At 47.3% G+C, this 26,299-nt stretch overlaps 1 protein-coding gene across 1 annotated transcript in view; it reads right to left on the reverse strand.

Moving 5' to 3' along the window:
* Positions 1-26,299, reverse strand: part of GPC3 (glypican 3) — a gene marked incomplete at its 5' end in the record, with an annotated part of 211,097 nt that overhangs the window by 59,766 nt on the left and 125,032 nt on the right. Inside the window, 2 exons of the mRNA XM_019536170.1 lie at positions 13,351-13,476; positions 16,850-16,983. Of these exons, the coding sequence (XP_019391715.1) occupies positions 13,351-13,476; positions 16,850-16,983 (260 nt within the window). The remainder of the gene's footprint in view (positions 1-13,350; positions 13,477-16,849; positions 16,984-26,299) is intronic.

Genomic DNA, 26,299 nt, shown 5'->3' on the forward strand with positions numbered 1-26,299 from the left:
TAAATATTTCCATTCTTTCTCTGCAAAGGAACTGGACCACATACCCACATCACATGAGGACGAAGACGTACTTTCCAGGCCATTAGTAACCAAGAAGGATGTTAAGCAACATTTATTAATAACATCTGCTACTGAAAACTTTTTAAACAAACAGTCACAGATAAAACAACACCAACATAAAAAAGATGACTGAAGATATCTGGCCTGCTGACATTCATCTGCTAGAAATCTTGGCAGCTGCAGGAAAAGACTGGAAGACTGCTAACTGTGGGCCCATATTCAAGAAGATCAAAACAGGGAGACCTGGAGGACTAAAGACTTGTTAGCATCATATCCATCCTTTGCAAAAGACTGGATACGCTGATGCAGGCTTTTATTAATAAAGCATTAAGGGCCATGAATAAAATAAATGTAGTATTATGAATATGATGAATGCAACATGGTTTATAGAAAATAGGTGTTGCCAAATAAACCTGATTTCACTTTTTTTTTTTTGAGCTTGTATGTTGGGTTGGTAGATGTGCTATGCTTTGGACTTTTATAAGGGACTACTAGACTTAGTACTGCACAGCATTTTGATTTAAAAATGATTAACTATACAGTTCAACAGATTACAAACTGAATAGATTATGAACTGGCTTATATAAAAAAAAAAATCACCATCCATCGGGAACCACCCTTGAAAGACGGCATCTCTGGGGGGTTCAGCATGGGTTGGTATGAGGCCCAACTCCATTCAGCGTTTTAATAGACAATCCAGAAGTAAATATATCACTGCAAAGACCAAGAGAGTAGTGAGCAGTGGGAGGAGTGCTGTCATACCTTGCTATCAGTAAAACAAGCCCATTCAAAAGAACAGTGTTTTAATACAGCCAAAAGCCAAGTAGTGGACTCTCCATCTCTTGGAGTCTCTGCATTTCCAGCCCGGGTGCCCTTTTGAAAGCATTCTTGACTTCACTCTGACCAAACACAAGATATTGGATTCAATATAGGGATCCTATGGGACTTATGGTATTAAGATACCATTCAAGGACCTATGGTATTAAGAGATGTCAAACTGCATGATCTCAAAGGCTCCCTCTAGGCCTCAACTCCAAACTGCAGCGGAGTTTGTGATTATTTGCTCCTTAAAACTGAGGTTGAACACAGCACACTACAGCTTTTCCATCCAAGCCAACAATGCAGTTTCTGCCCTAAAACCTGTAGGATTATGGCGAATTTTGAATTACTCTAGCACAGCAATTACGGGCTGGGCCAGAGAGATCATGATTTGAAAGGAGGTTGGTACACCATGCGTTCCTAAGTAAATGCTTGGCCTGCAGCGACATGAGAATCAATACTCCCCGAGCACCATCTTGTGGAAAGACTGCACTATTACAAGCGTATCTCGGGCAAATTAGACACACAAATCCTGCCCCTCCAAACAAACAACCATTCTTAATCTCACGCATGTGCAAAACTGTGTTCAGCCCCAAGGCACTCACACACCTGCCCATTAGACCAGCTGGGGAAGAACGAATTTCTCATCAGCTACAAGCCACGTTAACGGTGAGTATTAGTTAGGCTTCACTTGTTGGATGCCCTGAGAAATTTCTGGTTATTCTGCAAATTCAGTTTTGAGAAACAAAGAGGCGTTATTGCTAGGGGGGAAAAATAAAGTTTTCCGAACTTCTAGGGTTAAACTTCCACAGATCTAGAAAGCACAGAGATGTTCTGGTGAAGATGCAATTTTTTCTCGTTTTCTCTGTGCAGCAGTTGCAAAATCAGACCCTCTCTGGACTACAGAGTGCCATGCAAGAATGACCCAAAGGGATGCGATAGGCCAGGGGGTCCAGTAATAAGGGTCAGTAAGATGAGTTACCGAGCATGGAGAGTCCAAGAGCGTTTACCCGATTAGTGACACCAAGGGAAAGAATGACATCTCCCCACCCCAGGACCATGCAAGGGAAGGCCCTGCCACCCCAGAGAGATGCAAAGCATCTGTCTTAGTGCAGATGTGCACTGATGCGTTATCCCCAAAGAGTGTGCTGACCTGCGCGCTTCCAGCTCCAGGCAGGGGATGACTTTACATTCAGGCCAGGAGGTAGGGCATCCACAGCAGACACAACTGGCTTCACTGTGCCCCCACCTACAATACTGCAGATGTGCCATAAGAGCCGGACCAATCCCCACCCCTTCCCTGCAGGAAAATGCAAGAGCAAGGATTGAAGATTGGAGGGAAACACCCAACAAATGCCCTTTCCTTAAAATGCACTTTCCTTCCAGGGCTCCCCAGGTCATCCCGGTGGGGAGAAGCGACCAGGTGCTGGCTTGTGGCCCTGCTCCCAAGCAGACAGAGGACTTGGGCTCCCAAGATACTTCTGGAAATTTTCACCACTGGGCTTAACATGCTTTGCTAGACTGGGCTGGATTCATAGATTGCAAGGGCTGGATGGAGTACAGTATGTGTTATGCTGGATAAATAGAGGACTGCAGCCACTAACATGGGGAAAAGTGCTGCCAGATACAAAATATATTCAGAAATAAAGGAAAACTATGCATGCATTAGCATTAACAGATTCAACAGGAAATGACCTTAGAGTCACAAATGCAGATCCAGCATATGCACATATCTCCCAGGATGGAGACTTTGGCTCTCTCACAATCCATCTAAAATCGATGAAAATGAAAAGCAGACTTGAAAGCCATCCCAGTCAGAGAAGGCAGGCTTTCAGGAAGCCTGGGGGCACTGGAGGGACCTGACTGGACAGGTTCCCATCAGCATCCAGCATTTCAAAGGCACAAAGGCCACAAGTGTAATTTAGCTCCTGACCAGGTGGAGGGAGCATTCCTGAAATGTCAGGCATCCCAGAAACAGGCAGCTGGCACCAGCTCTGGCACTTGACAGCCAGCAGTGGTTGGAGATCTTCATGAGGTCCTAAATCCAGCCTGCACGCAGAGGCACGACAGAGAGATGCACGGGCAGAGCACCAGCAAGAAGCCCTCGTTCTTCAGACCGCATCACGGAACACCCAAAGCCTTCTCCCAGTTGCTGCTTTCTCGTCTTTCCATTCAACTCCATGGCACGGCCACGGTTTTCAGAGTGCCGATGAGTGTGCACGTGGCCAAGCAGATGACCAAGGCAACGTGGCATCATCTTGGCTTACAGGCTTTGTGCTCACCAGCCAGTCCTTTGGGGTGATGTTGAACAGGGGAACTTTTAGCATTGCACTACTGAGGCTGACTGCACCACGGTCCTGCGCTGCCTGGGCAAGCTGCGGTCGAGCGGTGGCAGGCAGCAGACACCCGGCTTATGCAGAGGTATCCAGGTGCAAGAGATTTCCAAGGACCCTCCAAACTGGGGTGCAAGCTACAACTGGTGACAAAGTCAATGCAAAGGATAAATGTAATGTCTTGCAAAATGCGCTGATAAATGCTTGTCCCTTAGAACTGCCTGGCAGATAATTACCCAAAAAAAGTATTACCCTGCTGGCTATGGCTATGTGTGGCCTTGCAAAATACCACATCCTCCATATTCCTCTTTCATTCGTGAGCCACGAATCTTTAATACTAAACCAAACTAAGGGATTTCCTCCTGATCCCCATTTCTTCTGGACAGCTTTGTCCTTCCAACTTTAACTGCTTTCCTTCCAGATTTTCATTACAGGGCACAGGAACCAAGACAACGAGGGAGCCCTAAAAAATATGGCAAGATGCATAGCAGTGCTGTGAGGTTCCTCCCCGAATTAGGATCTGCATGAGCACTGAAATGCAGACCAGTAGGGCTGACTTAGCCACGCTACGTTTGCAGACAAATTACTGTAGCGCGACGTGTGGTTTACAGAAAGTAATCCTGTAAAGTCAAACGGAAAGAATCACATATGAAAAAAAGGGAAGTAACCTTTTCATTCAAATACCAATTAATGTATGCTTGCCTCCCAGCTACAAAGTATTGATTCATGTACAGCTGCATGCGTCAAGCCTGCTAGAGAGGAAACTGGGGTCCCGGCTAACCACATGCACGTCTCACGTTTTGGCTGGTCATCGGAGTTGTTTTTCCTAAAAGGGGACAAAATGTAACTACAACTGGATCCACCGCAAATGTGGGAAAACATTTTAAGGAAAGGGCATTTGTTTACCTGGTTAATAGATTAGGGATCACGCCTGAGAGATCAGCACCTGTAATTACCACTAATACTGAGAAGTGCTCTGCCTTCTGGGAGCAGTCCCGTTATGATTTTTCTGATGGCACAGGAGGCTCATAATCACAAAGGTATTAATGTGCCCACGTCACACTACAACAGTGAAATTTGGCTTTTGACTACAAGAGACCTTGGCCTGCCCAGCCCCAAGTCAAGCACAACCCAGAAACTTATGGGAAAAGACAGAAAAAAGAACCCAGCTGAACCTTTGGAAACATAAATTGCTAGGCAAGGTTTTTATTTTAAACGACATCCCCTATTTCCTTCCCCATTTGCTGCAGAGTTGTTCATAAGGAGACAGTCCTGTAGGATGATGTTAAAGACAGCAATAACTGTCCTGTTCAGAGAAAAGGACTAGACGAGAGCGTCTGTTGCTCTTGTTCTAAAAACCCAGTCCTGATTCCTTTAAGACCAAACCAGATGCATCCACAGAGACACACCCAGGAAAATCAAAAAATACAGACTCTCTGGTGCCTTCCCTTTGCAAGTTCAGCAACAGAGAAGCATGGACCAGTGCCCACAGTAACAAGAGTCCAGCTCAGCCCCTTAAATTCAGCTGTTATGAAGCACAGACCAGTGTTTCTGCCCTCCGAGACCTGGCAAACTTGTACCCAGTGTTGCAGGTATACTTAAAGCTTTGCTTTCAGCTGCCTTTCCAGTCCCAAACTGACAGTTGCGTTTTTATCATGGCTGGCTAAATGCAACCGTTATTGAGCACAGTGCTGAGAAAGAGCTAGGAAGGGAAGGAAAAGCGACGCGACACGGGTGACATGAGCACAGGTGCCCCAGCCTCACATCATAAGCATTGTTCAGGTTTCAGCCAAAAGTGCTCACCGTGTTGGCATCATTTATGTTGCTGATTCCCCAAGCCTGCCTTGGCCTGGTCAAGACGCCTCTCAGGATTACAATGAGAAAAGTTCATTTGTGTTGTGATGGAGAAGCTCACGCCAAAGACCACCCATCCGTCATTGTTGGCAGTCCCTCAATTTGAGGCTGATCCCCACCATGGCTCATCGATGGGTCTTGAGGAGTCCAATCCAGGAGTCGCAGATCCCTCAGCGGAAGTTGCAAGTCTTTCCACGGGGGAAAGCAGGCTGTAGGCTGGGATTTATCTCCTTTTCCTTCCTCTGCCCTCTCTTCCCTGCATTGAGGGCAAGATGCGTCCCTTCAAAGCAGGCTGGTGCTTGGTTGAGTTTCCACTGGAGTCTAGCCACTAGCTCCTCCAAGCGGGATGCTGGCATCTGTTTTCTCGAGGTCTGCATGCACCCATAGCATCCAGTCTGGCAAAGTTAGTGCTTGAGGATCACTGACTCAAAGCTGGTAATACTGGTTTCAGCAAGGAGTTGGGCATTTGTGCAGCGATCATCCCAGGGAAGTGGCCCCCATGTGACGCCATGCCCGTGGAGATGACCACCTCAAGGTACTGACATGAGCCAGAATCTCTTGTGGGGATTTCAACTCTAAACATTTCCCCCCATCTCTACAATCTTTCAAATCACTGTCGTATGAATTGTGACTCTACCAGGAGCCCTGAAGACCCCTCTGCATAGATCCTCGGACTGAACCCTGGTTTGTTACCGCTGCGCTGGTCTTTGAATTCGGCAGCTTCGTACCTGTTGGATATAAGGGGCTGAGCTGGACTCTCGTGACTGTGGACAATCAGAGCTTGGGCTTAGCCCAACAGCCTCTTGAAGTCCACAGAGCCAGGTCCGTTTACAACAACTGAGGACCTAATCCAGCATCTTTAAACACAACCCCTCTTTCCTGGGGGAGCACATTATTGCCAACTTCAAGTGTCCAAAGATGGAGCAGCAGGAAGGAGACCCCCTTCAACCGCCTTGCTAATAGCAGCTGCCTGGTGTCGCAACCAGCCAACCCAAGGAAGTTTTGCAGACCCGCCAAAAAAACACAGGTCAGCCATCCTTACATGCCTACCATGCACTCACGGATCAGCAAGCCTTACTTTTCTTTCTTTTTGGAATGAGAACTGAGATCCTCATGTCATAACTCGACCCCAGCAGCCGGGGATTTCGGAAAAAACTCCAACAGCTGTAAGATTCACCAAAAACTCACAAGAGTTTGTCCCAATCTGCTATTGTTTCAGTCTACTTTTCCTCACTGACGTTTGAGACACATTAGCATGGGAAAAGTTGCCCAGACATTAGACCAACAAGCGTGCTGAATATATCTAGATCCATGACCTTCATTCCTCAAATACTCTGGAAGCAATTAGAGCCACTGAACAACCTATTACATTTGCCTACTATCCCCTTTATTAAAGGTCTCTTATGCTATGAAACTGTTTTATGCGTCTGAAAAGTTATAAAATCCCCTAGCCTTCTGGGACTCTGTTTTATGTGATATTCTGTAACATTTGCAGAAATAACGGTATGCTTTCATGAGTTGGAGGTTTATTATTGGCATGGAATCGCCTTTGTTACAACATTACAGCATCTCATTTTTCTCTCTTGCTTCCAATCATGCTTGCTTTGTTTGTGATTTGTATGATAAAGAAACCACAATAGGTTGGCAATAAAACGGAAATGTGAAACTTCTTCCCCGTGAGAAGCAAAATTGGGAGAGTTTGGCAAGGTGCAAAAAACATATTAAACTTGGAAAGTGCACAAAAGGAGCAAAGATCAAAAGTCCTGCAGATGACTTAGGTTAAGGCAAAGACCTGCCCTGTACAGCTCGGGAACAGGGGGACATGTTCTGGGCTGGATGAAAAGTTTTGCAAAGGCTAAACATGGCTGCAACACTGTTCAGAAGAGCTTGAAAAGGAAAAGAAGATTCCTCTTAAACTCAGAGAACCTGGATTTTTCACAAGCTTTTAAAATTAAATGCTGAGAAATCTCAATACTACGCATAAAAAACTTTACTTTTTCTATAAGGAGTACTGGACGGGAAGGGATCCACTGGATCATTAAGTACCGTCTCAGGCAAACACAGGCACCGCATCCAATAGGCTCATTCATAATAAACTCATCGCAGACAGTGGATCTTGCACTTCCCATCAACATGCAACACATTTTAGCAGAACATTACAGGGGAGTGTTTAACACTTGATTTCTCATTTTTCCAGTACATGTTCTCTAACTGGATAGGCACTGCATAGCTGGCCCGCTCCTCGCCATGGCACCTAGCTAGAAAATTACCTCCCTTGGAAGGTTACTGACCTCAGCACCATATATGTCATTTGTAACAGCTCACAAGCAGTTTTATGGTGTCATAAAACTGTGCATGAGAATATAAGAATTGCCATTTACTGGGTCAGACCTTAGGTCCATCTCGCCCAGTCTCTTCTGTCACCTGGCAGCATAGAGTGGATGCTGAAAAGGTTTTTCCCCCTGTTCCTCTCCCACTTGCAGCCTCCAACATTTGAGGTCTAGGAAGTTTTGATTCATAAGCCGTGCCCTCCACTCCCCTGCTCAATTGGGACTGATGCCCCTTTTCTCCAAGGATGTGTCCCATCCCTTTGGGAATCCGGCTCCCACCACATCCGGTAGCAGGGAGCTTCACACTTTCATGACACACTGGGTGAAAAATAACTTCCTTGGGTTTGGTTTAAACTTACTGCCTGCTAGTTTCATGCTGTGTCCCCTCGGTCTTGTACAGTACGAGAGAGTCGAGAATCAATCCCTCTCGACTTTCTCTTCAGCATTTTGTATTTTGTAAACCCTTCTCATCTCCCCACTCAAGCATCTCTTTTCTGAGCTGAGCAGGCCTGGCCTCCTTAGCATCTCCTCCTAGGGAAGCCCCTCCTTCCCCCTCATCCTCCTCACTGCCCTTCTTTGGACTGTCTCCTCTGTGCAAGGGAAGTCCACCAGGAAAGTAAGCGGCAACATATCAGGGCCAGAAGGAGAAGTACTTCTCAATGGATGGACAACCTTGACGATGGGCTGAAGCCTATGAAGTCAGACTCGATAAAGAAGCCTGAAGAACATAACATAGGGAGCAATAATGAAATATGCATAGCGGGATGAGTAATGCCGGCTAGCCAGTGGGAACAACAAGCATTTATGCTTTATGGTGCTGGTCATCAGCACAGTAATGTATTCATCCATTACTCAGAGACGGCTCCTTGCTGGGCCAGGTTCTCACATGGCATAAATAAACCAAGCTCCTTTGACTTTAACAGAGCTGGAAAGACTTATACCTGATGAGAAACTCCTCCAGGATACCCATGATCCCATTGATACCAATGCCTGGGGGCAAATAAGGAGCTAACCTCGAGCTGGGGTTGCAACGTGGGGCCTCCTGGTTCCCCAAACTGTGATCAGACCCCTCTCTTGGCTACACACAAGACTCTTCAAAGAGCCCTGGCTACGAGTCTCAACAACAGGGTATAATTGCACACACCACCTGGGCTTAAGGGAGCTTAAAAAAGAGAGAGAGAAAGAGTGGGGAAAATAAAATGGTAGATTTGGAAAATGAGAGCCAATAGAAAAGGCAAGGGCCTTCAGCCTACAAGAGGAGGGACACGTTGGTTGTCTGCAAATACTTCAAGCAATGCTATCAATAGGACAGAAGAAGGAGTAGCCCAGAGGAAGAAAACAAAAAAGGATGGGTTTACAGTGCAAAAAGGGCAATTTATGTTAAACATTAGGATCATAAGATGAGCTGGGCCTTGCATGGGTTAACAGGGCAAGGTTGCGGAGTTGTGCTGCTCAAAACAGGATGAGAGATGTGTTTGAATGACCTGGGAATCCTCAACGATGGAGAAGGGCGACAGTGAATAGGCCCTTGGGATCCCTTCTGGAAGAATTCGCTCTACGAGACTGCATTAAAGATGGGGCCATTACCCTGACCACAAATCTGAGAGAATTGCATACAAAATGCAGGGAGGCTGCCTCCCTGCAGCCCTATGATATAAATAAATTCATCATCTCTGCATGGTGCTCATCACAACCCTCAAAGAGCATCACCTCCCACTAACCCTCTCCCGTGAACGATGCCTAGACTCTCAGAGCTCTTAGACACTTCGAAAAGCCACCTATGGGTTTAATTGACCTGGAGTAAGGAAACAAAAAAAACAAAACAAAAAAACAACAACCCAGGAGTGGCTTTGAGGCTTTTGTCAACACAAATGCACCGGTGTTACTGAGGATTAGATGCTTTCAAAAGATTTCCCTTGCCTGAGGTTCAAATACGAGTCTGAACAGCCACTAAAACAAAAAAAAGAAGACTCCAAGGTTGCAGGGACTGAAAATGTCTCTCATCCCATCCCAGCTTGTTTGGCAATGTGATAGCCAAATACAATCACAGAATCATAGAAAATGAGGTGGGAAGGGACCTCAGGAGGTCACATCTAGTCCGACCCCTTGTTCCGAGCCAGACCAGGCCCAACTCCATCATCCCAGACAAGGCTCTGTCTACCCAAATCTGCAAAACCTCCAAGGATGGAGACGCCACGACCTCTCTGGGTAACCCGTTCCAGTGCTTTACTAGGCTTCTGCTAGGACTTGTGAAGTTCGGGCAGAGGCCTCGGGGTGCACATAGCACATTAAGTGTAGAGAGGAAAGCCTGCTCTACATTTCAGCCAGGAATATGCGACAAGGGGAATCACGTACTCAGTGTGCAGCACTAAAAAGCCAAAAAAACAAGGGGAAATTCTAACTTTTCCACCTCTAAAAGCTCAGGACATTCTTTGATCGTCCATCACCGTGGTTAGTTGGCCACATGACCAAGAGGTAAACATGGCCAATATCCTGAAACTGTCGCCAGTGATTTATGAAACACGGTCTCCGCACAAGCTGGAAGCCAGGTCTGGGAAAGATCACAAGCGAGCATCAGTCCAGCATACGGATAAAGTCACAATGGAAGTTTTCAAACCCCCGACTGTAATGCCGCGCACAGCTGAGCACTGCTTGTTTGACCGCTTCGGAGAAATATAAGTCAAGGTCTTAAAAAGCAACTAGTGATTTTTGCATTCCCAACAAGATACCTTAATGGGGCCTAATTCTCAGAAAAGGTTGAGCAACTGCCACCTGAAAAGCAGGCTCCTCTAGGGCATCTCAAGCTCAAGATGAAAAAATTATCATTTCCCCTTGTTTTTTCTGGCTTTTTAGTACTGCAAACTGGGTACATTAATCCCCTTCACACGAACAAAAAAAGAGGCAGTCAATCAAAAAAAAAAAAAACCCCAACAACAAAAAAAAAGGCACTAGCTACTTTTTGAACAGCTCCATCACAGCACTTAACCAGTACAGCCTGTTTTAGTGCAAAATGTTTTAGCACTAAATGTTTTAGCTGTGCATGTGTTTTCATTATAAAGTGCAACCTGTCAATGGAGGTGGCGTGGTTAGGGGGTTGTTTGTTCATTTTTATCACTGGTTTTTCTGGGCGATTGCCCCAGTGGAAGTACAGAGCATCCTGCTCAACTAAGCTGCAGCCAGGGAATCGCCCTGGGGAATGCTGCGGTTGCATGTGCTAAAAGCTGGAAGCAGAAAGGAAGGGAATCGGTGCACAATGAAATATCAGCATCTGTTTCTTCCATGAACTCTCCGGCTTTTACACCCCGGGATTACCTTGCCCCTTGGATGGAGGCAGGCAGCCCCTGTGCTCTCCATACAGCTTCAAGCATAATTAGCAAGACTTTTTCTACACAGAGCAGCTGGGCCTCCCCCCACCCGCCGAGCATGCTGACTACATCTCTGCAAGGAGGATCAGGTTTTTCACACTCATCACCCGGGCTGGGCTGCTGTCACTGGCTCGGAGCAAAGGATTTAAACATCTGGTTGGGAAGAGGGTTATTATTAATATTTCATGCGAGCTGGCAGAGGAGATGCCTGTTTGACAGAACGGAGTGGGAGGAAGAAAAAAAGCGAGCTCCCTTCAGGAGAGCTACACAAGGCTGTTTGTCTCATTACTGCCTTCATGGCCAGGCGGGCTGAAGCTTTGGCTTTCAGCTCCAGTCTACTCACTTGGCTGCTCTCCTCCCCCCCGCCATGGCAGGCCTGTTTCGGCTGCCTGGTGTGCCTTACACAGCACCACGAGCTCCCTTGTTACTTGGACAGGCAATCCCTAGCACGACGAAGCCCAATCCTGGATTTGGATGCTGCTGGAATCAAAAGTGCATGCAAGAGGTCTGCTAAAAGCAAGCCCAGGTTGCAAATCCCAGCCCGTCTGCACCAGAATTCAGGCAGCCCATTCAGTTTGCATGTAGCCCCTTTGGCCACTAGCCTGATGCAGCCTTGCTCAGCATCACATCGCCTCTTCACCTCCTCCTCCAGGGTCCCACTCCAGCAGCCTTTCCCCCCCTTCAGCATCCATCCTGCTAACTGAGCAGCGCACTGGAGGACAAGTAGCCAGAAACTCAAGACTGGTCTGTGATGCATACACATATCAGGGACCAAAAGAAGGGTATGTGGCAGCTTTGGTTTCTCCAACTGGAAAGTTTCACTTTGCAACCTCAGAGCTCCTTTTAAGAAGGAGTTTTATTAAAGATACATGGGAGTGGGCACAAAAAACTCACGCTATGAAACCACATGCATCCATCAACTGTTTCATCCATCTGAGGCTGAACCCAGATCACTTGAATCGACAGCACAGGCCTCTACTGCTGGCCTTGATCGGACTTCTCCATCAGCCGGACCAAGAATCGCGGGTGTGAATTCTGATCCACTAAGATCAGTCACAACCCACAATATTTTGTGGTGTTATTTTTTAATTAAAAGGCAGTGAGACAATATTCAGACAAACCCCCTTTTAACTGTACACTGCATTAGGCAGGAAAACTAAAAGGTTTTCCCAAAAAAAGCCCAGTCTGGACAAGAGAGCACTTTTTTTTTCCCCTGGAGGCAAAGTAGCTATATATTACTATGCATTAAATCTTCAATGCTGGAATAATTTTTAAAAAACACTCTGATACCATTTTCTGGTTCCTTCAGTGTTCCCGGTCCGTATTGCAAGTGCAGGTTAATTATTTCCTGAGGTTACTCACCAGGAAGAAGCCATAATGAATACCTTACATTATCTTTGCCATTTCTTGATTTTATTTCTACCATTTTTCCCCTGATGTAAACTATTTTAATAGCAAAGGATGGTTTGAAAAGTAGAGTTATCAGAAGAGAATTATAATAAGCTTCTCCATGTCGCCTGTGCAAATTCATGAATGTTTCTGGGAGCTGACTTTTGCAAGAAAAGCTATTTTTCCATTAACATTGTCTTTCCATTGTAAAACTAACCCTTCATTTGTCATTCCTCATTAGTTTCACAGGTAATTGTCACAGCATCCAGAGAAAAGAGGAATATATTTAATACATAAAAGTATGGGGGCAGGGTAAGATTGGGCAAGAACAGCTCTGAGTTGGTAGGACGCCCACCTAGCATTTGTCATCTTTTTAATTTTACCGGCTCGTCCTAGAGATGAGCTGAGAGGTCCAGTTTTATCAAGCTGACGTAAACACAATGGTGTTATTACAGAAATCCAGGGTCTGGGACCCTCTACTATGTCACCTTCATCGGGCTTGTACACCAAAGGAAACAAAGCCTACATCTAGAGCAGACAGATGACCAGTTTTTGCAGAGAAGCTGCATGTAGTAGGCACTATGACAGCACTTTACCAAGAGGTGGGGCAGGACCTGTTTGCCTTGGGGCAAGACTACCACAGGAACAGCGCTGCACGGAGGAGTTACTTAAACCTAGGGAGTCCTTTCCGGTTAGCAGCACTGTTGTGTCAAGACATTGCTCCTCAGCTCTTTCCAGCTAGTCAACACCCGTCCTGCTCTTTCCACGGGCTCGTGGCTGCCTCGTTTCCATACTGAGCAGCTGTGTACCCCTTCCTCCACTGGACACCTAGCCTGTGACATGCCTGGATGGCTGGTGCACTGAGCAAGGTCAGCATCCCAGCTGCAGCACCCAAGGGCAGGAACGTGCCACTGCTGCCCAGCCTGGCGGCTAACTAATTAAGCAGGGGGTCGGGCAAATTGCCTCATCACTTGGCAGCACTAATGAGCCTACGTGAAGGCACCTACCCACCCACAGGCACCCACCCAGAGCAGCACAGGTGCTTGGAGGAGGCACCTCTGAACAACAGAGATGGTCAGCAAAGCTCGGTTAAACCCCAACAGCCGAAGAGAGTCATAAGTGCAACGGGCCTCAATTCCGCAGGCGCTTTTCCCTGCCCACGAGCTGCGGCCAAGGTAGGAGCAGCAGGTCACGTCTTACCTCTCCGTGATCTCCTGCCCATTCCAGCACAGGGTGTCGTTCTGAACGGCCGACCTGTGGCTGCAGATGTACTCCGGTAAGCTGCTGTAGAAGCTGCCATGAGACTTCAGCTTCATGATGAGCTCCCTGCAGGTAAAGCAAAATGAAATGAATTAGAGGGCACGGGGTATTCATGGGTTGGCCTATTTGATGAGCAGGCCTCGTGTGGGCAATTATGCTGTCAAGGATTGTACAGAAGTGTTTCATGCACACCTGTGCATGCACACACATGCTCTTTTTCCCCTGCTATGTGGGGACATCAAAACACAAGTCTACCACAAAGTGCCAGCCATGTTTCTGAAGGCGTCAGCAACCACGTGCTGCACCTTTACATTTTATAGTCAGATACTCTCAGGTATATTTGCTTGCAGGCAAAATGCCCATCAACATCAGGGCTGAAGAAAGCCATAGGATCGTGGCTCTGCCTTGACACGGGTTGGTGGGACAGCTGCCCTCTGAGCCAATGCTCCCAGGAACAAAAAAACTTCCAGAAGTAAAAGCCAGAGCTGGAGATTAAGAGCCATGCAGTTTGGCTGAGTACTGCAATGCCATGTGCCCTTTGGGGGCCAGCCCAATGGGAGACCTGCGACACCTCCACATCCCCAACAGCTTCACTCAACACACAAGTAAAGTCAGCAGCTCCACTCCCAGCTGCGACACTCAACATCTGCACCCATCTCTGCCAGGTCAGGGCCCCTCTTTGTCAGTAAAGCACATGCAAGCTGACCCCATAACCATGCCTGCGGCAAAATGCCCAGCAAGGAGCCAGACCCAGCGCTGGGATCCCCTCCTCGTCCGCTCTTGTGAAAGCTCCAGGGCAAATTTATGGTCAGAGCAGCCCCACAGATCTGCTGGGTTTTTAGGCTGCTGAGGGTCCAACAGGGCTAAAAACCCAATTGCAGTCAGGACTTAGGACTCAGAGCAGCTGGATACCAGTATTTCCCACACTTCTGGGTTTTGCTCCCTCCCCACCTTGCTGCTGCACGTCAGGGTGTTTTTAAGCCTTCCTCAGAGGCACTAAGTGCTGGCTGCAGCCGGCGCTGGGGATTTTGGCTGGGCTGTGCCAATGGTCCTGCTAGGACTTAAACCCCGAGGTTCCTGGCTTGAGGGACTTGCCTCTCCGCTCAGGGCCAGGCCAATCTCGGGAGGAAATTTTACCCTGATCAGATTGGTATGGACCGGGGGGGGTTGCCTTCTGCAGCAGGGGCCATGGCACTACCTGAGAGCTCTTGAGCATATATTAACAACCTTTTATTGCAGCAGGACTTTGGCTGCCACGGTTCCCCTGTGGCAGGTCCAGGTGTGTTGTCTGCATTGTGTCAGGGATTATGGATTTGCCTGGGATAGTTTGGACAGGGCTGATCCTGCCCCAGGCAGGGGGCTGAGCTCTGGATGTCCCCGCTCATCTATGCTTCTGTGATTCTGCTACTGCAAACAGGGCAAGGAGCACACATGTGTGAGCCTGAGAGTTTCCTCCTCCGTCTGGATGATTGAACATGCAAGATCTGCAGCTGCTGACCGGACGGCCCCTGCCAAGCCCACGCTGAGAGATCCCACACTGCATAAACATCTGCTGCAGGACAGCAGAAGTAGATGGGAGGAATGGGGACAAGGCAGGGTGTGAACTAGGTTAGGCCCCCAGGGCTGCAGGACAAAGGCTGCTCCATACTCAGACAACAACCTCTGGCAGAGCAACACCAAGCCACAGAAAGAAAGGGTCCGACTCCCAGAAGACTCCAGCAGCTGGTAGGGATGCAACAGAGGCAGATGAAGCAGGATGGCCCCCTGCTTTCTGGCCAGGGTGTCCACCTATGTGGCGGGGGACACCTTTGTCCTCCTCCACGGCTGCTGTGCAAAGCTGAGAGTGAGACTAATTAACGAAGGACATGGGAAGATGAAGAGCAGGAAGTGGAGAGGCAAGACTTGGAAACAAAGCCTCCTAGACCCCAGCTCAGTTCATGTCCTGGACCAGCTGCACGGGGCCTGCAGAATGGCAGTGCAAGGAGGATGGGGCAGGGTCTTTACTGGGTTTGGGGGATGCAAAGCATCAACAGGTGTAAGAAAGGAGGGACATTTACACTACAGCTGCTCTTCCTATTACTGCAGGCGTGGGGCAGGTGCATCGGACCCCAAAGTAAGTACTGAATTCTGAAGCCAGTGCGCATGCAGCAGGGCTCCTTAGGGATGCCACCTCCTCCGGGCAGGTTCTTGCTTTTCTTGGGTATCTGTACAGCACCAAGCACCACAGAGGCCTCCAAATCTGGTTAAGGCCTTCGAGTGCTGCCGTCATCCCCGTAACCCCTTGACCACCACGGCCTGTGCTGCCTCTCAGCGCTGATTTTAAAAGTGGCTGAGCCACTTCACGAGGCTCCTGCAAAGATCAGTTGTGAGGTACCAACAACCCACCTGGGGGCAGACAAAACAAAGACAAGATGTCTCAGTGTTACCCGGGAGAGCCAGCATTTTTATTTTTATTTTTTCTACGAAGGCAGGCAGCATTTCACCCCTAATCAGATCCACACAGCCGGTGTTCGCAGTCTCTAATAAACACAGAGGCTGTGAAATATGAGTCTCTTGCCTCTGTTTTTTTGCTTTTCCCTTTTCCCCCTGCAGCGTTGATGGGGCTCGGTATATAATGCAGCTTTTCAGGCATCTGCACTGCAATTTATCTCTACCTCTGCACCAATAAACAAGCTTTGGTAAAGAGTCAGCAAAGTTGGGCATACACACATGCACATAGAGCATCATTTCCTGCCCAAAACCAGCGCGGATGATTTGCATGCTTGCTTTCAGCAGGAACCAACACGTCTTGCTGCTGCTGTCTATTTTTAACACATCTCTTGGGGGAGGCCGGTTGCCTTCATGGGCAAAGCCAAAGTCAAGCCGGATCTGCGACTGAGCTGCCATGTCTGCCTCCTACCCCTACTGCACCGACAGCTCCTCTGGGCACGATAGAAAGAGTGCTGGTTTTGGGCAGGGAAGGATGCTCTACATGCATGTGTGCATGGACCCAAAAAGCAGTGCCCGGAAAAAGCCAAATGACTAGTTGCCTCTAATGCCCCGCAACTGGCAGGGCCCGATGGTGCTTCTAGCCGTCGTGCCATCCCAAGGTCCTCATTTCTTCTCTCTCCTTCCTTTCCCCAGTTTGTCTTGGTGCTCCTGTCTCCTCCCCACCTCCAGCCCATTGCTCACACCTGGGGGGGGAGAAGGGGGTCTCAGCCAGCTCCCCTGAACACCGACTGTCAAAGGACCCCGCAACCATCTCCACTGGGAAGAGACTCTGGATTGCACCTCATTCTTTTCTCCATCCTTCCCCCCCACCACCCCTTTTATCTCCCCTAAAGCACAGGTGGAAATGGCTTTATATGCAGAAGGAAAATACACTGGCGTTCATGCCATAGCCGGGTAGACGCACAACGCTCATGCAACAAAATACGTTTTGGAGTCGCAACCGCCTCACCTCCTCCTGCTGGACAGCGTTTCCTCGTGCTCGATCCGAGCCAGCTTCAGGACCTTCTTGTCAATGAAAGGGTCTTCGGGGTAGGCGGCCGACCTGTACTTCCTCTGCTGAGAACGGCCGCAGAGCCGGCTAATCTGAAAAACAAGCACAAAATCAGCTATCAAAGTCTTGGCCTCGGCCCTATCAAGGCACCTTCCAGAGCCAAGGGACTTCTTGAAAAATCAGACAAATAAAAACACGGGGTCAGGTCCTGGAAAAAACTGACAGCATGGAAGAACCTGATGGCCATTGTTTTTCAGGGTGCCTCTGTGCAAAGTCACTGGGGGAAATGAGTTGTTGTGCATTTGACAGGAGGGGTGAAAAAAAACGGAGAAATTTCTGGGATTGACTTCTAAAAGTGAAAGCACTTGGAGCACACGGATTAAAGTCCGTCTACTCCTTGCACCAACCTGGCAGAGGCTCTGGAGCATACAACGGGTTTGAAAAGAAAAGTCTCCAAGGGTGCATTGCACATCTCCTGCTTTGAAATACCAAGTTCTGCTTTCCAGAAGGAAGCTAACTTTCCTGGTGCAAATCAGCACCAAAACCACCTGGCCCGGCTGAGGGCTGGATCGCTCTCAGGCTCGGCTTTTACATGAGCTGGTGTTTTGCTCCACGACTGAATCAAGCACATGCAAGAGAATTGCTAGTAAAACTTTCCCGAGCAGGCTGCTCTGAAGAGAAGGGCTGCCACGCGGGAAAGAAGACAGCGCAAGCGTGATTCCCACCCCTCCATCACTTGTCAAAACCGCACCCGGCAGACTGCTGGCTGAATCCCCAAGCAACAGGTTAAATGGTGCTTGTGTTACAGCAGCACCACTTGAGATGCTCCTCTGCATTTCGGATCTGCGAGGCGAGCTAAGTCCCCAACCTGTCTCCAGCCATGCCATTTCTGGCCCCACCGAGACTAGGAACAGTTTACCCGTGCAAGAATACAGGTGTGCTGTGCAAGCAAGGTGATCTGGGTGGGAATGTGGCTTTACTGGCAGAGACCCTTTGCACCAATGCAGTAAACCACAACCTCCCCCATGTGAGATGGGCTAGACCAGTACAGGCCCGGTGTTGCAGGTCCACCTGCACCCAAGGCGTTGGTAGCACACTAATAGCAGCTCTGTGATGGTCGGGACTAAGAGTCAACTTGAAACTGGAAGCTGCCGGGCAGGGTCACAGCTGCTCATGCAAATCGGGGACCCCTCCTAGTGCACCCTTTGCGGGGCATTACCCTGCCTATGTTTCCCATAAACTCCCTGCAAGCCGACTCATCTCAGCTTCCTGGATGCACAGAGACTCCCCAGGCCCCGAAGTGGCTACGGACTGGCCCTGTAGCTGGATTCACGCAGCCCTGCCAAGCCATACCAACGCCTACCGGGAACACGGGCACCGGTCGCATTTCATCTGAAGCACCGTGCATCGTAACCATGTTGCACGATGCAGCCGTCTGCTGTGGCTTGGGGTCTGATCAATAGGCACATACAAAGGCCACAAATTAGCTCATTAACCTCCTGACGACTGCATAACGGGGCGAAGTAGCCAGGGGGGGAAAACAAAAGATGCAACTGCCTCATTAAAGCCTCCTCAAGCAGCAGCTACTCCGTCAGCCCGGGCGCGGGCGGCGGGTGACATACGACCTCCTGTCAGAGCCTGGGCTACTGTAAACCTGCACCCACATAGATCTGCTCCTTATCCTTTGGCGGGAGCGTGACGGAGGAATAACGAATGGCTTCCTGCCTCCAACTTCACTTCAGCCCGCCTCGGTGCTCTCCTCCCCTCCATCTCCAGACCTGCCTCCTAAATTATAACGTGTTACTGGTTGCACAGGAGCTCCGCGAGGATTATTTAGGAGGGAGTTTGTCAGGCGGAGGGCTGACTTGATGGAGTTTTATGAGCCCGGCTCTCTTGCCCTTCCCCATTCAGCCGCTCCTACCAGAAGTGCCATCCAAATCCTAGCTCTTATTCAGCAATGGGGCCCAAATGCTGGCCATCTTACCAGGACCCACATCTACATCAACACGCTCAGGTCCACCTCATTCATCTCCAGCACCACGGTGAACTAAAGTTAGCCAGCTGAACTACCAATTAGCAACCCACTTGAGGCCAAAAAGCAGCCCATAGCCCGAAGCCGCCGTCAGCAGAGAGGACAAATTAATTCCATCCTATTATTTCCCCACCCCAGAGAGGGAGGCGAATTAGTCATGTCACCTCCTTCATTATCAAGAGCAGCAGAGTTTGTTTGCACAGGTTCCAAGGCAACAAAGGGAAGCAGATAAGTCAGGAGCCGGGAGCCTTCATTATTAGTTGAAGGTAGGAGTGGGGGGAGACGTGGTCACTGGCGCCAGGCTGCAGCTGGGGATGTCAGGGCTGGAGCGCTCACTGTGCAGGCTGGCAAAGAGGTGTTTCTTCAGCTGTTTCTCTCTCTTTCCGCTCCATCATGCTCAGCTACACCTTCCTCAGCCTCTCTCTCTGTCTTGCAAAACCCAAGACTTGCAAAATCGCACATTCACCTACCCCTGCACCACAAATCGGGAGATTAGCCAAAAAAATCCTCAGTTTTTTAATACAAACATCATCAGTTATTCAGGATGGTTTTGTTTGCCCTCAGTTGTTCACGATTTACAAAAGCGATGTCTGGTGTTCAAGGTGATCCTCTTTGTCCTCAGTCCCAAAGCTGCTCATCACCCCACAGGCCCAAGGACACCGAAACAGAGCAATCACAAGTGGACAAACCTGCCAGTCGAGACCAGGAGTCATTTGAGTGCAAGCCCGAGGTATCACTACCCTCTCCTAAAGGCGCTCTCCCTTTTCTGGGGTGCAAAGCGAGTCTGTTGTAAGCTGCTCATACGCGGATGGTTGTGCCATCACAAAGCCTACTAGGAACGACTGGAGACAGCTCAGAGCTATCTGCATGTTTGAAAAGCAGCCTTGGAAAGCTCAAGGTTTTGCTGCCCGGAGGTGCAAACTGGATTCCTCCACCCTAAAAATGCTAAACAACAGCATATCCATCATGAACACCATAAAAATATGCAGCGAGCTCCAGCTTGGCAAGCCTGGTGGTATCACTTCAGCCCGCACAATACAGGGGTTTGCATCAGCCTACCCCCAATTTTCTTTATAAAAATAAGAGACTTAGGACTGAGATAGACTCTTCGGTGGAATCCCTCTGCTAATGCCCCGTCTTATCTTGGCCCAAGGTCTACTTTAGGGCTGATATTTTCAATGCCGATTTAAGGTGACCCATTGGAACTGGGAGAGTTTGACTGTCTCAGCCCTATGCGATATGTCAGAAGGGGCAAGCGACTCGTGCAGGGATCTTCAGAGACCATGACTTCCAGGAGCTCTTTAATGTTCATACACAAACCTCACTAGGTCCCCTGTAAGATTCACCCCTGGCATAAGCCCAGACCAAAGACACAGGTAGTTCAGCTAGGTGTGGGAGATATTGTGCAGGAAGGTCGAATGCTTTCTTTTCTAGGATGGGGACCAAAAGGAGGTCATTAACCCCACCTTCTACCATTTTGGTGGTTTTGTTCTTTTTTCCTTCCTTTTTTAACGAATTATGGTAGTAACTACTGAGCATAAACCTGGCCTCACTCCAACCTCTACTTTGAAATTCAAGCTGTAAAGAGAACACATTTAATTCAATAAGCTCAGCATCCTCCTAAGACCTTCTTCTTCTGGGAGAGGACTGGCTGCTGCACACCTGTAAATATGGTTTGCACCCAGGAAGCAGCTAGCTGTTCACAGCTGGAAGGGAAGGGAAGCAATCAAATGGCCTGGTTTTAGTGGGACCATCAATTCAAGAGGAGCTTGGGGAAATTTCAGTGGAGCACTGCTATCAAGCCAGACAAATAGTCTTCTGCTCATCTAGAGTAAGAGACACCACACAACTACCGGGACACAAATGATACTCCACCACCCTGATATCAAGGTTAGCTTCTATTTTAGTATGTCATTAGCTTCTCCGGTCATTTGCTCCACGTTTGGGGAATGTGGCAATCTAATCATGTCCTAAAGTTTTGTCCCTCCAACTGAACAGCTAACGCTGCAACAGGCTTTTCCAAGGGTTCATCCTTCCCGAGATCAGCTCAAGAGAGGCACGTGCTACCCCAAAGGAACTGTCTCAAGATTTCCAAACAATAAAAGCTTAGTCTTAGTCCAATTGAGGGGCAATTGCACTCTAACAACTACCCTGACCGCTCTGTTAGTGCCTCATCCCATCGTGGTGTTATCTACACGCCAGGTTCATCATGACAACACTGATGTCCAAAGACACAGTCAACCTTTATGGAAGCATCTCTCGTCCAAGACAAGATTCGTTGGGTAAATCCGGTATCTTTTATTAGACCAACTCAGATTAGATAAAAGATATCGGATTTACCCAACGAACCTCGCCTGCCTACGCCCTTAGACCAGCACGGCTACAACCAACACCCTCTCTCATCCAAGGGCATTTTGGGGACTCGTCGATGACAGGAGCAGGCATCTTCTGACCTATGAAGCTTCGTAAGGAGCCTGTCTTCAGAAGGGAAGGTCAAGCTTTGTGCAGTTAGACTAAGGAGGGTGTTTATGGTCTTATAAAGAGTCTCTGCAATGGTCTAGGGTGAGACTGCAGGCAGGAAATGAGTGGCTGGTGTTTCACCATCCCTATTGCACCTGGCTCTGTGCATAGCAGGGAAGACTCTCCTTGATTTCACTTAGCTCTGGATCACACCAATAGCCTAGGAGCCAGAGAGACCCCAACTCAGCTATCGGATCAGAAGGCAATCTGAGCTGGTTGTCTGGGGGCAGAAAAAAAAAGAAAGAAAGAAGAGAGAAAGCCATTCTGGTTACTCTTAATGGAAATCATTGCAAAACAACACATGCATGATCCCAAAGCTAGGCTGAGAGTCACTGTGGAGAATAAGCACATTTTAAAAAGACAATTTTCTAGGAACTTAAAAAAAATATATTAATCAACTTTCCCCTGGAATTGAAATGAGTGGCTTGTTGGAAGTTTGCTGCTTTATATTTTTTATTCAGAACTTGAGCCTGATTTTGCTCTAGAGGTGCATTTGCTTCATTTGACCTTTGCTTAAAGTTTACATGGAGTTTCCATTTGTCTTCTTAGTGAATTTCTCCTGCTTACGGATGCTTTTTTTCCACAAAGATGCAGTACTCTTTTCCTCAAGGGGATGGCCTCATTTTTAAAGATTACCTTTTGCAATCTTCTCTGTTCGCTGGAGTTCACGTATGTCATTTTATACCTATTCCCGAGTTTCTCCTGAGAGAAACTGCACATTAAATTGAAAAGCGATTAACTGGTATAATTGATTTGAATACTGTATCTGAAAGGACAAGTTGATAGAGACTTCACCTACATGCATAAATTGACTAGCACAGACTTCAAGAAAGTGAGCCATATTGAAAGAAGCCAATTCAGTGTCCTTGGAATAATGGCTTGTTCACATTGATAGAAGTCCAAGAAATTTCTATAAAACTAAACTTTTGTTCAGTGCAGACTTTCTTCCCGCACTGTTTTAGTGACTTAGTCTATTAAGTGTCACCTGTATTATTAGCACTGTAAACACAAAACAAGCGACTTCCTCGTGTTTAAAGTTACGATAAAAGTGAACCGGAAATCTATTACTCAAGTACTGCTGTCGAAATCAGTTTAATTAAATTCTAAAAGGTTTAAAACAAAATATACATTGAAATTATATGGTATAGAACATAAACTTTTTAATAGTAGTAACCAAGCACATTTGCCATTTCTACAGGTGTAATAAAAATGCTAATATATGTTAATGTTTAGTCTGTGGTTAATGTTTTGTCTTGTTAATTTCCCCAGGGCTTTTATTACTGATTTAAATCTGCCACACTACTCAGCTGATTGCATTGCTTCCCACAAACTGCATGGCACTCTCTCAAACGAATACTGATTAACAGAAGTGAATAAACATTTAGCGAGGCTAACCATTCTTCTTATGTGCGTGTAATCATTATATACATTTTGTCACGATGATGAGAGAGACAGCCGTTCCCCACTCGCATCCCTCCTCCAACAAAAAATATGATTATAGGCATAAAAATTAATCCATAACCCTTTATTTTAAGCAGCGCATCATTATTAGCTAACTAATGGCGCTTCCCTCTCCCATCTCAACCGCTACAACAAAAAGAACAAACCAAGTGTGATATTGCTATGCCTTCTTCTAAGACATTCCCCTGCAACTCGTCATTAACTGACTATTAAAACGCTACCGATAAACTTCCAAGTGTCACAACCGCAAAGACTCAGACATTCTCTCGCAAGGCTCGCGCAAGCGACGACACCTGAAAAACTCGAATAGTGAATCAGGAACCACCAGAAGTGACCTACTCCTCACACCCAGGGCGAATAACGTAACGTTCAATAATGCATTAGGCATAAATAATGCAACGCTAAAACATGTCAAATGCACAGAAACACCAATGCTTAAAAAAACATTGCATCTGCCACACCAGTTTGCACAATGACTCCTCTCGCATGCGGCTAACGTACATCACCGCTGCTCAGCAGCATCTTACTAGGTTATGCAGACCATCAACGTGGTCCCACAGACTGAGGCAGGACTAGAGAGGTATGCAAGAAGAGAAGATTTGATATTTTTAATATAGCTGACTGGGCCCAAAGGCTTTGCAGGTTATGTTACAGGTCGTCCTTCTCTCTCGGTCGGTCCAAAAAAAGATATCACATTGACCTCAAGAACCAGGTCTTCTCTCTGAAGACATTTGGCAAGGAAAGAGGGATTGGTCCATAAAGAGAAATGTCTGACCCTCATCTAGGACCGGACAGGTGTCTAGAGGCCAGACCTCACCAAGAGTTTGGCCTGAGAAATAACTGCCTGCAAGATGCAGCTTTGGGTTAACTGCCATCATAATCGTTTCTGGCTCCAGTATACTCGTAAGCACAGCAGGCACTGACATGGGCTTAGTCACACTCCCTTCCTCGTTAACAATTTAGATGTTAGCAGCTAATTAGAAAGGCTTTCGTTCCTCAAGTGTAAGGAACAGGCTGCTCTGAATTTAACTTGCCATGAAGCACGCAGGGCTCTGCTGCTCATTACAGCGCTCTGTTTATTTGCAAGACAATTGTGCTGATGCTAGAAGAAGAATTAAAAGGTTAACGGCATGAAAGGCGTTGCAGAACCATCCTATTACAGCACCTACGCAAGCAAGGAAGTTCTGTCCAAAAAACCATGGAGAATGAGGGGCATTTTCAGGTCTCAAAACCTTGGGCAAGTTCAAGTTCATTTTTTCCTTCACTGCATCAGGTCTTAACTCGCTGAGAGACTCGTTTTCGATTTCCACTCCTGCTTAGGTTATCCTTCCCCGTGAGAGAGGCAACTCCTTCCAGAGGTTCCCTCATCCTCTCTCAATCCATGCTTCACCAGGCAGGTGGGGAACCCCAACACCCCATTCCTTTCTGGGCCCACTTTAGCATCCAACGGACCCCCAGGACTTCGCTTTATAGGCACTGTGACCTCAATTTGAGTTGAACCTGTTTTTTTCCTTTTTTTTCCTTTTTTTTTTTAAATAAAAGGAACTTCATGTAGATGCAATGTTTCCTCATTTCCATGTCTGCAGAATTCAGAGTTTAGCTTGGGCAAAGCTTCTGAGAAGGCCAAGTGCTCCAGTCTACATCTTGTCCAACTCAACATGAAGCACGCTAGGCCAGAGACCACCACTGTCATAACCAGAGGCATAACTAGAAAGTTTGTCACAGATGCCAGGGACCAATGGGAACAACATGGGTTCCCAAGGAGTCCTCTCTCCATAAATTGGTGCCTAGAGCTGGTGCCTCACTCACCCAACCCTAGTTAAGTTACTGCTTGTTGTTACAGTCCCTAGAGACTTTGGCCATGGAGAAATGAAACTTATTTCTGAAGATAATAGGAAATGATTTGGAACACTCGATGTATTTGGCGACACTAAGGACCCCTTCTGCAGGCAGAGTCAGACCCATATCGCAATGCATAAAGCATAAGAAGAAGTTGGCTTACAGGATTACTGAGTTTCCAACAAGTGTCCCGTAATAATTTTCTACCTTGCCTGGTACTATTAGACCCAAACTAAGGGCTGTACCGTCACCCCCACTGATCAGCTGTAATTAAACACGTTGCAGGTTCAGATCCTTTCTAGCATGGCTGTGCAGCAATGTATTATAGGCATCAGAGGAAGAACAAAGGCCTACGCCGCTCTCTTGACTTCTTCCTCCCCATCAGGAGCGTGGCTATGGCTGACCACCTGAATGCATGGGAAGTCAGCCAGCAGCGAAGTTATATAGGTAAGGAGGAGGTCTGCCTCTTGCTAGCAGGGGAAGGAGTGGTGGTTAAGGGGACACAGAGCAAGGAAGGCCTTCTCCTATCTCTAGGAGCATAAAGAAGGGCAGAAGAGCAAAGGAGGAGACAGAAGAGTCGGATTAGGCAAAAGCAAGTAAGCTCATGGTCTACAAGTTGCTTTTCCTGAGATTGCTGAGCTGCCCTGTGCATTTCTAAGCCAGCATCATCTACGTGCCTAGGGCACTAAAGGGGCATTTTATAAATGAAACAATTGGATTTTCCCCAACTAAAGCTGAATGTATTCCTGGCGGCTTAATTTAAAGAGGAAAGGCAGATATCTGTAATTTCATTTCATTCTGAAATATGAGGCAGACATCTGGAAGTGGAGTATAATAGGTTATTTAATAACAGCAATGACAAGTAGGTCATACAACTCGGCTCTAGCAGGTCTGCAGTCGTTAGGTCCAGCCCTTTTTCCAAGTTCTTCAACACAAAGTGTTGGGGAGATTTAATGATTCTTTTAGAAATAAGCTTCCAGAAACAATTAAAAAGTTACGGCCTTTTTCTCTTTCTGTTTTTTTTAAAACAGACATCCAATTTTGGAAGCAGAAAGCCATTATAATGTGGCAGCTCACAATTAGCTACTGTACACTGTTTATTCTTGAATATAATCTTTGGGTAAAAGGGCAATATTCTTGGAAACGCAGCATTAACTTGTTCATCAATGACTTTAATAAGGCTCCTTTCAAATTACTGCTCATAAAACCACAGTGAAAGAGTTACTGATGATACCCCTGTCTTCTTAATTAGTTCTCTCTCTTTCTATCTATTAGCAACTTAATAGCAAGTGTACATATTTATATAAAACAGCTCAAGTGTGGTTTGCCTGCGAAACTCGTCTGCGCTGGCCATTTCATTACAGGCAAGTACAAAGAGATTTCAGTTTTGTAATATATGCATATCTGCACTCTCAGATATATGTAGCTTTTTAGATTTATAGTCCAATAAACTCTCATTCTGAAACCACTCCAGTGGCTTTTATGTCACAAACAACAATTTTTGTTATAAAGTGTCCTCGCCCATCCCTGCGCTAAGAGGTTTGGGGCGAGGCACT

The sequence above is a fragment of the Crocodylus porosus genome, unplaced genomic scaffold, assembly GCF_001723895.1.
Source record: "Crocodylus porosus isolate Cpor-Errol unplaced genomic scaffold, CroPor_comp1, whole genome shotgun sequence".
In the NCBI taxonomy this organism is placed as follows: domain Eukaryota; kingdom Metazoa; phylum Chordata; order Crocodylia; family Crocodylidae; genus Crocodylus; species Crocodylus porosus.